Source organism: Stegastes partitus, unplaced genomic scaffold (assembly GCF_000690725.1).
Source record: "Stegastes partitus isolate 25-593 unplaced genomic scaffold, Stegastes_partitus-1.0.2 Scaffold7, whole genome shotgun sequence".
Classification (NCBI taxonomy): Eukaryota; Metazoa; Chordata; class Actinopteri; family Pomacentridae; genus Stegastes; species Stegastes partitus.
The window spans coordinates 1,946,383-1,962,996 of NW_007577738.1; the positions used below are offsets into that span (position 1 = coordinate 1,946,383).

The window sequence follows — 16,614 nt, forward strand, 5'->3', positions numbered from 1 at the left end:
AACACAACTCTGTGTGTGTGTGTGTCGACCGACCACACTGACATCACTGGTTGTGTTTTTGCAACAGTGTTTCTGTGACAACCACAAAACAGACACACAGAAGCCTGAACTGTCTGCAAACCCGTCTTTCCACCTGTCGGACACGAAGATTTTCATTTAACTAACGTGACTCGGTGCTGCCCTTGTTTACACTCCTTTCTTGCATGTTGTCCAGGATGTTTTGCATTTTGTTACCATTTGTATTGAGAAAGCTGTCAAGATGGACAACATCATAACTGTCCTACAAGATGTGTGTAAATAATTATGTTGTTAAAAAAATAAATACAAGGCTGCTTTCATCCGATGATACTGAATACAGATCTTTTGTGGCGTCATAAACTGTGACTGAGAAATAACAAATGGACAAGTACAATTAATTTACGAAGGAAAAAAATGCACACCTGTGAAAAGAAATGAATAAAAACAGCGAAGACTATTCCTACTATTATGTAGAATTTGCCCATGAAATGTGCTGCATTTACAGTAAATCCGTCATTCTCTGACAACATTAATCTCCGTGATGAGAGTGAACGTGGACGGATTCCTGTGTCGTTGTTTTGGTGAAGAGAGGAAACATAATTAACTGAATGGAGATCACCTCATGTGTCCTCAGAGCGTCTTCAGGTTTCAGCCTCCTGCAGGTGTTTAGATTCATGGAGCCTGAATATGATCTCATCAGACGAGTTGTTCGTGACGTGAAGCTTGTGGGGTTTTATATACAGCATGATGTTGTTTGCAGATGGATGTAGAGCTCATTGTTGGCTTTGTTAATAACATATTGCTGCAGGTACGCTGGGTTCACGATGCAACAGATAGTGATGAATACTGCGCCTCAGGTAATAGAGCAGGTCGTCCACTAAGCACAGAGTTGGTGGTTTGATATTTGTCTGTTCACATATGTTTGAGTTATACATTAAAATGTCTTTTCTTTTTCTTTTTTTTTTGTATTTTACTGTAATTTTCCATATTTTAACTTTTTTTTTACTGTAATTAAAAAAAAGTTAAGTTGCTGTAGCTTAAATGAGCAAAAGTCATTGGTATTTTATAGATATTTGCCATTATTTAAAAAAAAATTCATTAATGACTTTTTTTCACTCTGTTAAGGGGTTTGACAGAAAATTTCTCTCACAGTTGCACTATTAGTATTAAGTTTCTTATATATGTATTTATTTTTTTTATCATATTAAAGTTTCCAGTTTTGGTCATTTTTCAGCGTCTTCATTATTACTGTTGAACTGTTTGGCTGGGAACTCTTTAATTTTCATGTTTTTATACATGTATAAACGTAACTTTTAAGCCTTTGAAACTTTAAACAGTCTTTGGAAAGTATAAAAATCAGTGCAGCGGAACCAGAGATCTCATCTTCTTTGTTCCCAAGATTCTTCCTTGTCATAACCAGAATCATTAATGAACAATGGTACAGTAGTTTTGGCTTGAATGGAAACTGTGAGTCGGTTAATGACTGTTTGAAAAGTTCTTTGCCTTGAATCCAGCTTGTCAGGTCGTTCGTCCTCCCAACAAGCTCCATAAATCCAATGTTTAACTTGTGGCTTCAGGTCAGAGCTGCTCCAGTTTAGGTTTTGAGGTTATACATGATATAAAGGATTTGCTGAGATCTGACCTTGTGGAGTCTGTTGGAAGTCATGCACAGCCTGCGAGGAAACTCTGCCTAAGACGAGGAAACAAAGCTCATTCAGATATGAAGATATTTGCAGGGAAACTGGTTTGTTAATGTCGAGATTTGGTTTTATTTGACCTATCACTGTCTCTAAAAAAGACTTTATGGGACAAATTGGTAGTGGATTATTTTTTCCTGATTGCATCTCTTGCACTTCTGCAGAAATGCGCTGCGTATTGCTTCAGACACTGCACAGTGTGAGGCAGTGGCTTGTCTCACTAATAAATGTTTTAAGAGGCGACTGTGTATGCAAATAAGGTGCAGCTTAACGCCAATGTCAAATTAGCGGATGGTCACAGACAAAAATGGAAGAGCAGCTTTATTTTACTGTAGAAACATACAACAATCCATATGTATATTGTAATAAAAGTACAACAATCAAGGCATCTAGTCAAGAGTCAAATAAAAAACATAGTACAATTTATTTATATAATTTAAAAAAACACATTTTTCCACTAGTTTCCTCTGATCTTGGGATCTCGGATTCCTGCAGGAACAAACATCAAACTCTATCTAGTGGTTTGTTTCAACATCTCTGCTGCTGCTGGCCACTGCTCTGGTTTGTGTGTCTATGAGTGTGTGTGTGTGTGTGTCTTTGTGTGTCTTTGGTCACTGTTATTACCAGCTACAGGCCCCAGGGTGAAAGACAGCCACTCTCAGACCTCCCTCTCTGTCTTTTCACATCTCCATTAGTTTCTTTGTCTCATTGTCCCCTCAGGTTACTCTGTATGTGTGTGTTTGTGTGTGTCTATGTGCGTGTGTGTTGTACAGTATTTTTCAGGGAACAGCGACATACATTAGTGCCCCCCGTCTCTTTATCTGCAGCACCGGCAGGATCTAGAGCTTTTCAACCAATCAAATGAGCCCCATCGTTCGTCCGCTCGCCGACATAAAGACAACACGCAAGCGAGAGAAGATTAGATTAGAAGATATGCGACGGGGAAAAGCTTGTATGTCTGTGTTTAGTGGTTTTCCGTGTTGTCACATGGGTCGAAGGGCATCTGTGGGTTGAAAAAGACTCTTCAGACCAGAATAATGGCTCATAAAAGATTTCATACGCCACTGAACATTTACACAAATGCCCAGTCGTTCCCGAATATTTGACATACATTTTGCACTTAAAAAGGTTTTTACCCAACAGCAGTGGAATACTATTAGCGGTAGTACATAATGGTGAGTGGAGCTGCAATGGGGAAAACTGAATTTGGCATTTTTCTGCAGCAAAATGCTTCCTTAATATTCATTTTCCCCTTTTGTAGTAAGTTATGTCTGTGCATCCACCAGCAGCTTTGACACTGGGTTTAGGCTTCATGTTACACAGCCACCTCCTAAAGCATGCATGTTCGTTGAACTCTGTGCTTGCCCACTTCATGTCACCAATGGTTATTTCGTCTGTCATTGCTACATGTCACAGAACTTCACAGTCACTTCACAAGCACCACATTGCTGCTGGTCTCTTCCTTTGTGTATAACCCATGATGCTCACGTGTAGTGGACCACAAAGTGTATAAACAAACCTTTTTGCAGCAGGCACCATGTTTGAATTCAGCATCCATCCATCCATCCATCCATTCATTCATTCATTCATTATCTATACACCGTTTAATCCTCACAAGGGTTGCGGGGGGAGTGGAGCCTATCCCAGCCGACTTAGGGCGAAGGCAGGGGACACCCTGGACAGGTCGCCAGTCTATCACAGGGCTACACTTAGAGACAGACAACCAAGCACACTCACATTCACACCTACGGACAATTTAGAATCACCAATTAACCTCAGCATGTTTTCGGACTTGTGGGAGGAGGCTGGAGAACCCGGAGAGAACCCACACTGCACGGGGAGAACATGCAAACTCCACACAGAAAAATCCTGGTGCCCCCACCGGGACGCGAACCGGCAATCTTCTAGCTGCGAGGTAACAGTGCTAACAAACTGCGGTTCAGCATCCAGTTGTCCCTAATACATCCATGACAGTCCGTCACATCCGGATTTAGTTGTCGAGACACAGTTTGACATTCACTCTCTGGCAGGTGATGGACTGCTGTCATGATGATGCTAAAGACATGGAGACGAGGCTGAAACTCAGTCAGGTGATTCTTTGAAGTCTGAAATGATGGACACAATTCCTTCCTGAGATTCTTGAGACGCTCTGAAAATATTTCAGCTTTTCCTCTTCAGTCATGAAGTACATTGTTGTTTGACTGCTGTGTGTGCGCGTGAGTGTGTGTGTGTGTGGGATTATAACCCACAGCTGGCCTCTCTGATTACTGACTGCCTGGTCAGCCTGGATTAGACTCACACACACATTACATCCATAAAGGTTATTCGCACATTTCATTTCAGGTTGATCTTGAACGCTCAGTTCACTGACTTCCTCCTTTTTTGCCTGCATCTTACCATATGTGTGAGTGTGTGTGTGTGTGTGTGTGTGTCAGTGCGAGTGTGTGTATGTATTTACCTATGTGTGTGTAATTCGCAGCTCAATAGAGCAGATATATTTAATCCTTCCCTCGCTGTAGCTGATGTCAGCATCAGCTGGCTCTGTGTGTGTGTGTGTGTGTGTGTGTGTGTGTGTGTGTGTGTGTGTGTGTCTGCATTTTGTAGCTAATTCATCACAGTGGCAGATTAACCAGCTGTCTGCTGAACATAAAGTGAACTACTAACAACCAGCTGGAAGAGAGACGACCATCTTTGTGCTATAGGTTGTTTCACCTTCCTTCCAAACAAAGTCAGTGTTTTTCTTTTGTTTTGCTTGGCTGACCCTGAATAATATTATACCCATGAGCCTCGGCACCTGATTCTGTAGAGAGCTGAAGTGAAACCAAGACTTCTCCAGAAATAACATTTTGTAAAAAAAAAAGTCTCACTTAGAAAATCACACAGGATATAGCACTTTTCTCTCTTTTATTACATTTACTTTTTCTAATTTCAATAGAAGCTCAGTAGTGTACTCCATAACATGCAGAATGCATCTGGGTAATTTTAGCTATTTGACTGCTGATTATTGTGCACCTGCTCCAAAATAAGTAAACCATAATGGCATTAGGTGGCAAAAAAAGGTAAAATTGAGTTTGTTCTTTTACTGCTCTTCCAGTTTCCTATAATTTTTATCATCTGCAGAGTGTGACTGCAGTGTGTCAGACTCACAGCTTTATTTCTGAATGAATGAAGAGAGGTCAGTTCACTGTTGATTTGGATTTATTGTAAAAAATAAACACTGTAAGACACAAAATGCAGCTGCTTCAGTATTCTTAGTATTTTAGCTGTAGTGTCGCAGATGTAAATCGCCCGCCCTGTTTCAGTGTTTCTTAAAGGCTCATTGAGTTACAATACGTCAGTAAGGAAGTCATTAGGAAGTGCATCATAATTGGTTTGAGGTTTTTGGTGATTCAGCTCTGATGATGAGAAGCATGTTCATGAGCTGAAGGTTTGGACTGATTATCTTAAAACAGTGAACACAAAGATCAGTGGTGAAGAGTCAGTGAAGAGGAATGACTAGATTTTGTCTTTAGTTTATTGATGCATTATGCCACTTGATGTACTGTCCAAAATATTGTTAGTGTATCTTGGCTATTTATGAACAAAGATCCAAACCTTAATGTAAAGGTGGCCTACGTCTCAAAAACAGACGAAGATGTTTGAAGAGGGCTTTATTGAACTTTTTCCTAAACTTCATATCGTCGACAGAGACTAGTCACCTTGATGAAATTCAATATCTCATTCAGCATTCTAGCTTTCTAGTTTAACGGCAATAAGTTTAGCATTAAATAAAAACTAGATCGCTAATGACAGTTTCCAGTTGCAACATTTGCTCATGTATGTAAACTTTTCCAGGGTTCTCTGCTGTCTAAAAACTTTCACAGCATTCACTCATGTTTTTTCATAATGTGAGATTCAGCATGTTATTGTCCTCCACTTATGAGAAATGCAGGTCGTTAAAGGCAGCTAAAACAGAAAAATGAGCCTCCTTATCGAAACATATTGAGCAAATCCTGCTGCACACAGCAGAGGAAGGCTGGATTTTTAGATATTCATATTAATATGAATGTCAATGGTTCTCTGGTTTCATGTCGGCTTTCTATGAAGATGTTTCTTTATTACGGCAATCAGCAGCTAAACACTGCACCAAAGATGCAGACAAAAATGGGGACAAAATCACAAAATAATGTCGATAGCAGAGAGGTAGAGACCTTGATTTCCTCTGCGGAGCGTAACTTACGAGCAGCAGCTGCTTTATTGTCGTATGAAGTAAAATATCATTAGGCAACAATTGGTTTTGTGCCATTAATGCCTTAACGAGCTGATCCAAATCCCCAGAGTGAATTTAAATACTGTATATACAGTCGTAATGTGCGTCACGCCAATAAACCAAACTGAATGAGGAGAAAATGAGTGGGTGTGCGTCCTGTCAGAGGTCATGTGACTTGGCAGCGCTGACAGGACAACAGATGGACACAGTCATGGGCCGACCTACACACACACACATATATACACACTCAAACGTTCACATATATACACACGCACACACATATGTCATCCTTCCTCCCTCCTCTTACTCATTACTTCATCACTCTCCCTGTGAGCATTTGATGCTTCACACTCTGCGTCCGGTGCCATTCGGGCGTCACTTGCGTCGTCCGTCTGTCAGTGAGTGTCTCCTTTTGGGTCACGTGGACGTTTGGTGTCACCTTCATACTATTACTGTATGTAGTGTTGAATCACTGTTGTTTACCATTCAGTCACAATGGAGCGCTTTTATTGTTATTTTGTTATGTTTGTCAGGATTTCTTTGTTTAAGTCTTTGCAAAGAAAATCTCTTATATTTACATATATTGTTGTGTTTAGGAAATCCCATTCTGTTTTTTTGTGAAATTCATTTGCGCTTATTTGCAAAATGTTTGGCTGCAGAAGTTTGGTGACTTTGTGTCTCCTTAACGGGTTAGTTGGCAAGTAAATCACAAAAACTCTCTAACGATGTCTTTATGTTTTTTTCTTTCTGGTAATAATTACGTCATACATAATACAAGTGCCCAGCAAAGACTGACTCATAAAACACTGTAAACATACTGCTGCAGTAATAAAATATTTGTCAGACATTAACATGATGTTTCCTTCCAACAAACCCAAGTTTTAATAATAATCCATTCAGAAATGAAACTTTTACTAAAACGTGTTCCAGTAAATTAGCAGATGATAAACATTAAAACATTAAATTAACTTCATCTTCAGTCTTGCATACAAAACTATATTACTTTCTTTATGGAGCCATTTACTCCCTCCAGGCATTTTGTTCTTTTGGCTGTACAGAATTTCATTTACAAGATTTATTAAATGAGAGGAAAGGAAATAAGATCTTAAAGCTAATGAGCTTTCTGATTATTAGTTAGGATGTTGTTAACGCGGTTGTAAATGGGTCATTACGTTTATTCAAGCGACATGCAGTATATGTAGTATCAACTAGCAAACTATTTCTCTTCTCTGAACAGTTTGTACTTGCCCAAAGGAGCTTGAATATAAGTGAATGGTGCAATACGGATAACAAGCTACAAGAAACCCTCTATTGGGAAAAAAGTCCTAATATTTTACCTTTAAATGAATATTAAGAATGTCCAGTATGAGTGATTGTCATTCATGTCTGTTTCTCTTCTTCCTCGAGGATGAAGACTCCTCTCAGCTCCTCTCAGCTCCTGGAGAGTGGCCAGATCCTGGCCTTTGGGGGGATGTGTCAAGAGCTGATGGACTCACCGACACCTACAACCATCAGTCTCTCTGTCCAGCAGACTCCATCTCCAGGTGACTGACCTCTGACACAGCATCTGTTATATCATCTGACATCCCAACTAATCCTTATAGTTTTTTCGTACTCTCAGACTCATCCTTGTTGTGTTTTTCCCAGGTCAGGGTGGAGCGTACTCATTATGTGAGGTGTGTAACCTGCAGCTGACCTCTGCTGCTCAGGCTCAGCTGCACTACAATGGCAAGTCTCACCTCCGAAGAGTGAGACAACTCCAGCCTGGAGAGACAGGACAGCAGGCGGCAGGTACATTACTGCTGTAGCAGCAGTTACAACAGTAGCTACATGAGTAGATGCTACAATGAGCGTATATAACAGTAGTATAGCAGTGGTAAATGAGTGTAAGCAGAACCTCGGAGACCGAAATGTTAGTTTTAAAAAAGATTAAAATAAAGGAACAATAACAAAAAAAAAATGTTTTCATGGTAAGTGTTGGTAGTAATAGCAGTACAAGCTGTAGCGGCAATAGCAGCAGTCTTAGTCAAAGCAACACTAGTAGAGCCAGTGATTGTCATAGCAACAATAGTAGTTACAGCAAGAATCATAGCTACAATAACAGCAGTAGCAGTCATAGCAACAGTAGTAACACCACCGCTATTAGCAGCAGTAATAGTCATTGCAACAATAGAAGCCGTAGGAGTTGTCATAGCAGGGGTAACATCAACAGCAGTAGTTGTCCTAGCATTGGTAGTAGTAACAGCAGTAGTAGTCATAGCAACACTAACAGTACCAGTAGTTGACCTAGCAACAGTAGTAGTAGCAGCAGTAGTAGTTACAGCAACAATAATAGTATTATTAGTATAAGCAACAGTAGTAACACCAGTAGTTGTAGTAATCCTAACAGTAGCAGCAGTCGTAGTCGCCGTAGCAACAATAACAGCAGTAGCAGTCATAGCTACAATGACTGTAGTAGTCATTGTAACACCAGTAACAGCAGTAGTAGTCATAGCAACAATAGCAGCAGTGGTAGTAGTTATGGCAGCAGTAGTAGTCGTAGCAACTGTAAGAATTGTCATAACAATAGTAGTAACAGGGCACCCCTATAGCTCATCTGGTTAAGCGGGCGACCCATGCACACGAGCTGTTGTTCCTCGACGCAGAAATAACCATTGGTGACAGTCGTGAGATCGACTCCCGCTCACGACAGTTTGCTGCAGGTCCTCCCCCCCTCTTCTTCCCCCTTTCCTGTCTCACTTTCTTACTGTCCTAACTAATACAGGCAAAAAGGCCAGAAAAAAAAACAAAAAAACAACAACAACAACAAAAAAACCAAAAGTAGTAACAGCAGTACTAGTCATAGCAACAATAGGAGCAGTAGTGCTAGTCATAGCAACTGTAGTAGTCATAACAACATTACAACACTAGCAGCAGAACCTTAATGCTGTCAACTTCTTGTATCTCCTAATGGGTTTTGTCTTTGGTTTCAGCAGGGGCTCAGACCAGGTCTCTTCCACAGGCCACAGGGCTCATCTCTCAGCCTGCAGGACTAACTCCGACTCCTGGCCTCAGTCCAGGCCTCAGCGCTCCATCCAGCACAACTGCAGGTAGGACCAGTGATACTGATGCTTCTACCGCTCTTGGTCCACTGCACAGACTATGACTGCCTCTGCAACCATTTAGTTATCTCGCTTCTGCAGTTCAAAGATGAATTTGAACACTTTGCAAAGACTACAGCTAAGAGCACCTGCATGCAGGGAAATAACTCATTCTGTACTCAGTGTTCCTAATGCAACCTCTATCACCCGAAAGAAAACACAGAAACCAGAAGGACACTCAAAGCTGAACAGGACATTAATTTGTAAAGTCTGACTGTCTGCTGAGTGAGATTGACTTTGGCTCATCCATCATCAACAGCTGCTGTCCCCTGGGAGAGGTCAGACTGTGTGTGTGTGTGTTGAGTGTGTGTTCGTGAGTGAGTGTGTTGGATCTCAGATTGAGGTCTAAAAGGATAAACTGACCCCGTGTTAAATCAGATCATTGCTGCAGTTTTATACTCAACCTCTGTACGGGTATTGTTAGCTCCGCCTCAACACCTGTCAGTCATGTTGGTGATGTCATCTATACCACAATACTCCATACTCCATAATACTCACAGTCAGCTTGACACTGATGTACATGATATGTCTGCGCAATTAGACTTTGCTTTTATTCCGGCTGTCCTCTCTTATTTTATTGTCACAGTCTGGTTGTTGTTGTAGCAGCTCATTTATAAGTATATAATTATTAGCTGGATTGTTGGGAAGTTTTCTTGGTTCCCAGAGGTTGAATCCTGTTGACTTTGCTGATCTTCTAACGTGCCATGTCATGTTGCACCATAATTAGGTAACAGTTTTCAATTAACCCTGAAATATCTCAACATCTACTGAATGGATTGTCCCAAAATCTGGTGAAGACATTCATGATTCCCAGATGATGTATCCTATTGGACTGTAGTTACACAAAGAACTGAAATTGTCCCTACTCTTTAAATAATCGATTGCACAGTGGGGAAAAGCTTCACATTATTATAAATGAACATAAAACATGAAAAGCTAGTATTTGCAGCAGATTAAATCATTTTAACCTGGTTATTTTATATTGAAATAATAACAAAACACTGAAACTACAACTGTATAAACTTGTGATCTCAGGGCAGCAAGACAGACAAGACAAGTTAGCTTATCACCATTGGTGATATGCCAAGTTGATTTTTGAGCTGTTATGCCTGCTTCCGTTTTCACAAGTTTACACTCAACCTTTCGACCATCTGTTTGAACAAAACATGACATGGTTTCAGTTAGTTTGAAGCCGACTTGAAGTAAACCTTCAGTAACCATTAAATGCGTCAGACCGAGCAGTCTCCATAAGGTTTGGTGAGTTCAAAGTTGTGAAAATGAAAGTTTTACCGCACCGGTATCCTACAGTCTTTAGTAATTCTGCTAACATTTGTGATTTTTAATAATATTTCGAAACCATCTGCTGAATGAATTGCCATGAAATTAGGTTTAGATGCCCACGTTCTCCTCAGGAGGAACTGTAATGTCTGTCTGCATCCTCCAACTTTTTGTGTAGCATCATCATCAGATTAAATCTTCAGTCTGCCCAAAACTTTGGTTCACCCACTGCGAGCATGGCTGTAGATATTGTAATGTCTCTGCATTCCAAAACATTGTATTTGTAGTGTAGATTGTATAGCCAACTGCTGAAGTGGCTGCTTCATACTTAACACAAGTATTTATTTGGTATTTATAATATCCTCCAAATACTGGCATGATGAAAATGTTATGCTATTCTTCTTAACACTTTGAAACCCAAGCAGTTTCTTGCTGTACTTTTTCTTTCTTTCTTTTTTTTTTTTTACTTCACCGTGGACTCATTTTTCATAGTAATATAATTCCTGCAACTGCATAAAAACAAAACAACCATGGGGCGCTGCTATAGCTCACCTGGTTGAACCCATGTATGAGTCACATGTATAAGGGCTATAGTCCCTGACGCTGGTTCGAGTCCCACTCATGACCCTTTGCTGCAGGTCCTTCCCCCATTCTTCTCCCCCCACTTTCCTGTCTCTCTCTCTCTGTCCTATCTAATAAAGCCAAAAAAGGCCAAAAACAACAACAACAACAACAACAACAAAACAGCACAACCATGGCTAGAAGTAAAGAAAATTCTAAATTGTTGTATAACAAAGTTATAATGACATACATTATAAACAAAGCCGTGATTAATGTAATGCTACTAAGTGTTAGCAAAACTGAGGGTAAAAAGAGGGGAGTACTTATTGTAGCACTTTTATACACTTAATTTTCCATTCTTGTCTCCCATCTACTCTGTGTAAACACTGCCTGCAGTTCAACCGAAAAGACACAAAATTATTGTCATGTGACTGTTGGTTACAGCTGAGTCACTCACTGCTCCTCTGTTGCACTGAGAAGTTTTAGTTTTTGTAGAATCTGGTGTAAACAGTTTATTTTTCGTAATTAAAAAAAAGAGACCTGCAGAATAAATTGATTTTGATTAAATATCCTGATTTTTAGCTTAGAATTTGTTACGTTTCTTTCCAGAAAGGTTTGTCACAGATTATCAGTTGAAGGACCATCTAAGAGTTGAAAAGATTGTCACTGTTTCTACGGTTTCTGGCTTTGATAAATGGCACAATTTGACAAAGTAGACATGATATGCCTTTGGAACCTGGTGGTAGGTTTTGGGATCCAGGGGGCAAGGAAGCAAACAGTTTATCTTGTTATTAGCACTCTTTGGGGTGATTGCTTGGTTGTATGATATGCTGTGTTTTGTTGTTGTAGCTGTGATCTTGAATGTTCAGTTTAATTAAACAGTCCTTACGTACTTTCATTATTTTTGATGGTCTGTTCGTAGCAGTACTTCCAGCACCCTCTGCCGGCGAACTCACAGCTGAAGCACTTGACATTGCTCGACCCTCTTCGGTTCTTTGATCACATACAGCTGGAACAGTTTGAGACCATCTTCAGCATTTCAGACCCACTTCTTTAAAGTCAAACTGCCGGTCAACAGAGTGAGAACGTGCTGCGAGATGTAAAGGAGTTAAAGTGGAGCAGACAGCAGCAGGTCATTAAACTGGGACACAGCCCTGCTTGGAAACATTTGACATTTTTCAAATACACTGCTAATATTTGGTGTTATTCCCTTAATGTATTAGCCCCCACACAAATATGCTGTCATGACATCTTTATGTCAGTCTCCTTGTATTACCGTGCCCAAACACAATGCAGAAGTTCTGTTAGAAATGTGCTGTTTTGGCGCTGAGTGCAGTTGACTTCCAGGCTGGACGGGAAACTTTACGTGATTAATGTGAATGAAAATGCGATTAATATACTCCAAAGTAGGGGGAAGGGAAACACATACACCTAATTTGATGACCATGTAACTGTGTCAGGATACATGGAGGAAACAGAAAGACAGTCTCACACTGACACACACACCTGTGTATGTGTGTACAACAGCTGTAATTACATACTGTGTGTCCATATCAGGCTACAATAACACTGATTAAAGATTAAATCTCTCTCTCCTGGACACACACACACACGCACGCACGCGCGCACACACTCACACTCACACACGCACGCACGCACGCACGCACGCACGCACGCACGCACACACACACACACACACACACACACACACACACACACACATACACACACACTCCCAGCCTGAAAGATCATATCTTTCTCTCTCTCTCTTCCTCTCTGTCCATTATGTGATGCTCGCTCGACCATGAAAAGCACTTTGGCCTGAACTCAGCTCTCCTCCAGGCCAGGCCGAGTGTATGTGTTTGTGTGTGTGTGTGTGTGTGCATGTGCGTGTGTGTGACAATGACCTGACTGAGCAGCCTATCAGCAGTCAGGTCAGATGACATCACAGCCAATACAAACAGTTGTGCTGCTTGGAGACGGTCGATGCGACCACGAGCTCCTCAATCGATGGTTTTCACATGAAGCTTATGAAAATCGATAGCTGAATACTAATTATTATTATGTGTTGTTTGAGCTCAGCTGACTGGACAAAACAGGTGCTGTGAAGTCAAGTGATGTCATTTTCTATGCTTTTGTCTTTCTTTTCTTACATGAAAAGTTGTCTTGAAAAAAAAAAATCTGCACGCTGTCTGTTGTAGAAGTGTAAAATTATACATCACCCTTCATGGAAGAAGTACTCTTCTAGATCGTTTACTCGTGTAAAAGTATCAATACAATACAAATAGATCCTGTATTAAAAAGTGAACGATGTCATCATAAAAATCTGCTTAAATCAAAATTTAATCCAAGTACAAAAATCAAAGGTAAGGTCTTACCTAGTAGAAGAATGAGTCCTGCCAGTATTACACTAATATTACTGTCTTCTTTAATATTTGAGCTGATGAAAGTTGAGCTCATTTTGGCTCCTTAATATACTTTTGAGTAGTTTTAATCCACAACAATGCATACTAGCATCCTATGTTAGCAATTAATTACGTGTTTTTTGTGTTAAGTCAGAATCTGTAAAATATATTTCCTATAGCTGTCAGATAAATGCATCAAATGTGAAATATTCTTTTCAGAAATGTTCAAAAGTGTTCTGTGAAAATGTTACTTACAAAACACATCATATTCAGTAAAGACTATTAAAATCGAGAAAACTAATGGTACACTAAGGAAGTACATTACAGTAAATAATCCAGTAAACATACTCAAATAGTCCATGTGAGTAAAAATAGAAATCATTAATACATAACAGGTGAAGGATCTCACACAGACTGACTGATCACTGCAAGGAAGACAAACAGAGGTTGTCCATGTGAGTTCACCTGTAGCTTTGCACCCTGGTCAGTCAACTTTACTTTCATCAAATTTGACTGAATATTTTTAACATGCAGTTTTTATGTCCCACTGACCACTGATACTGCTGGTGTGGCACTTTGCCCATTCGTTTAGAGAAGAGTCTGGTCTCGTTAGCCTGAAATAACATCCCAGGGGCGTCTGAGTGGTGAGACTCACCCATAAGGACTTTTTACAAAGCAAACATTTTCCTCTACAGTTTACTTGGTCCACAGTGTTTGTGGTTTAAAATCCCCCAGAAACAATGAAATGACCGTCTTCTCTAATATTTCAAGTATCGTTGATGTAGACTGGCACAACTTGCTTGTTAGAACATTAGTTGTTGTTTAAGCATTCTTTTGTATACTCAGATGTTTTGTAAAATGTCTATATTAGTGCTTGCCCAAATGATTTTAATTTTAAGTTTCTCTCTGTAAAATAAAACTTTACTAACTTTACTTTAATATTTACTTTACTATTTGATGTGTACTGAGGCTAGTTATGTTGTGAATTGGGGCTCTGCAAATACAACTGAACTGTATTAATGTGGCGAAAACCTAAAGTGACAGAAAATGGCAACACTTAAGTGAAGTACAAGTACCTTAAACCTTGTTGAAATATAGTGCTTGAGTAAATGTACATGTTCATGTGAAAAGAATTTGAAAAATGTACAAGAGAAGAACCAAACAGAACTGAAATTAATTGCTTAGTGGAACTATGGTGTTCTCAGACTGAGGAGCTCAGAGAGCATTAATACTAAGAAAAGGGGATCTGCAGTGCGGAGTGTTTTTTCTCTGAATACACACATTTCTTTTCTCCACAGTTGCAGTTAGTGACCACTAGGAGGCAGCATACATACCAATATGCACACACACACACACACACACTTATGGACACACAAACTCACTAATGAAGGAAGTGAATTCTCGTGATCCACATGCTCAGTACAAATGAAAAGATTAAATCACATGAGACAAATATATTCACAATATTACAGATTCTCTTCTCTGTTCTCGTCTTTTCTTTCCACGTGCCTCATTTCTTCTTCTTTTCTCCTCTCGTCTCCTCTTCCTCTCTTTGCCTCCCTTTTGCTCTCTACTTCTTCTCTGGGTTTTTCCTTCCCCTCCCCTCCTCTCCTGTCCTGAAGACAGTAACATTGCTGTGCTTTAACTCTCTAATTTGTTGTTCTGCAGTAAAAATATGTTGAAGAACACAATGTTTTCAGGAGGATCCTAAAGTTGTTTTTCGTTTAGTGAAGACCTCAGAGTTCACCATCAGATTCTCCTTACATATAGTGAAAATGTCCAAATCAACTCACCTTTTCCTTTCTTTCCTTTTCATGTAACTGTGTGAATAATCTCACTCTAATTAGCTCTCCTGGGCTAATAAAGGTCAGCATGTTGCCCTGCTGATACCCCATTCATAATGAGCTGGGAAATAGACAGTTATTAATAGACACATATTGCAGCAGTGGGTGTGTGTGTGTGTGTGTGTTAGATTGTGTTGATACATTCAGCAGTGTATGAATAGACCTTGCTGACGGATTCACACGCTCAGTGCTGTATGGTGATGACAACAGGCTCAGGGGTGGAGGCGGGTGACGGGATACGACCCGATTTGAACCAGTCATGCTTGTGCCCACCTGACCCACATCCTGCAACACTAAACCAACATTCATGCCCATGTGGGTTCAACAATATCTCCCAGTAGGAGACTCGTGAGGACAAGACAACCCAGTATTGGACTGGTATGACTAGTAGAACTTTGGTAGATGGCTGGTGTAACTGGTAAGGGCTAGGCAGCAGAAGACTGGAGAGACTAGCAGATGAATCTAGCAGGACTGCTGCAGAGGACTGAAACACAGCTGGTAGAAGTTTGGTAACTGACTGGAAAGGTGATAAGTACAGGACTAACAAAACTAGTAAAGGTCTAGTAAGACTAGTAGATAAGTGGTGGAATTTGTCATTCTGTGGCAGCAAATTGGCAGCAGATAGCAGAAATAGAATGTGGTGGTTTCAGTGGTAAGTATGAAACTAGGAGTATATTATAGGGCTGGCAGGACTAGACACAGTCTAGCATAAGACTGAGTATTCCAGCAAATCTACTACAGGACTGGTAAGACTAGGGCAACTAGTGCAAGGAAATGCAAGACCGGTGCGAAGTGTAGACGCTTCTTTAGTACTAATAAATTAGATTGCTAGAGCAATTTATAGGACTAGCATGACTGCTTACAAAAGCAGAGGACTGAAATACAATTGGTAGAGGATTGGTAAATGACTGGAGTACGAAGTTGACATGAAGAGGACTAATCGAGGACTAACAGAAGTAATAAAGGTCTAGTAGGACTAGTAGATAACTGGTGGGATTTGTCATTGTGTGGCAGGAAATTGGTAGATTGCAGAAGTAGAATATGGTAGTTATAAGAAGAGTTGTGGTCAAGCAGGAAACTAGCAGTATACTAGAGGGCTGGAAGGAGTAGACTAGGTCTAGCAGAAGACAGAGTATACCAGCAGAGGTAGGACTGGTAAGACAAGTGCACAGTAAAGGGTCTGTTAGAAAACTGGTCTAACTTTGGTAGGCCTAATGAAGGCCAGGTAGAAGACTGGTAGGTCTATTGAAGTACACAGAGGACTTAAAGGGCTAGTCAAGCTCAGGCAGAATGTATAGTGGTATCAGTGGTATAAGTAGTCTAGGCCTAGTGGAAAACTTTTGGAGGTCTGGCTTGGACTTGGTTAAGGCCTAGTAGACACCTGGCAGGACTGGGGTAACTAGAGCTTTTCAAAGTCTAATA

General features: G+C 40.3%; 1 protein-coding gene across 1 annotated transcript in view; it reads left to right on the forward strand.

The window, feature by feature from the left end:
* Positions 1-7,372: 7,372 nt before the first annotated feature.
* The window catches only part of znf385b (zinc finger protein 385B), a 50,630-nt gene continuing 41,388 nt past the window's right edge, over positions 7,373-16,614 (forward strand). Inside the window, exons 1-3 of the mRNA XM_008282522.1 lie at positions 7,373-7,508; positions 7,612-7,755; positions 8,937-9,053. Of these exons, the coding sequence (XP_008280744.1) occupies positions 7,373-7,508; positions 7,612-7,755; positions 8,937-9,053 (397 nt within the window). The remainder of the gene's footprint in view (positions 7,509-7,611; positions 7,756-8,936; positions 9,054-16,614) is intronic.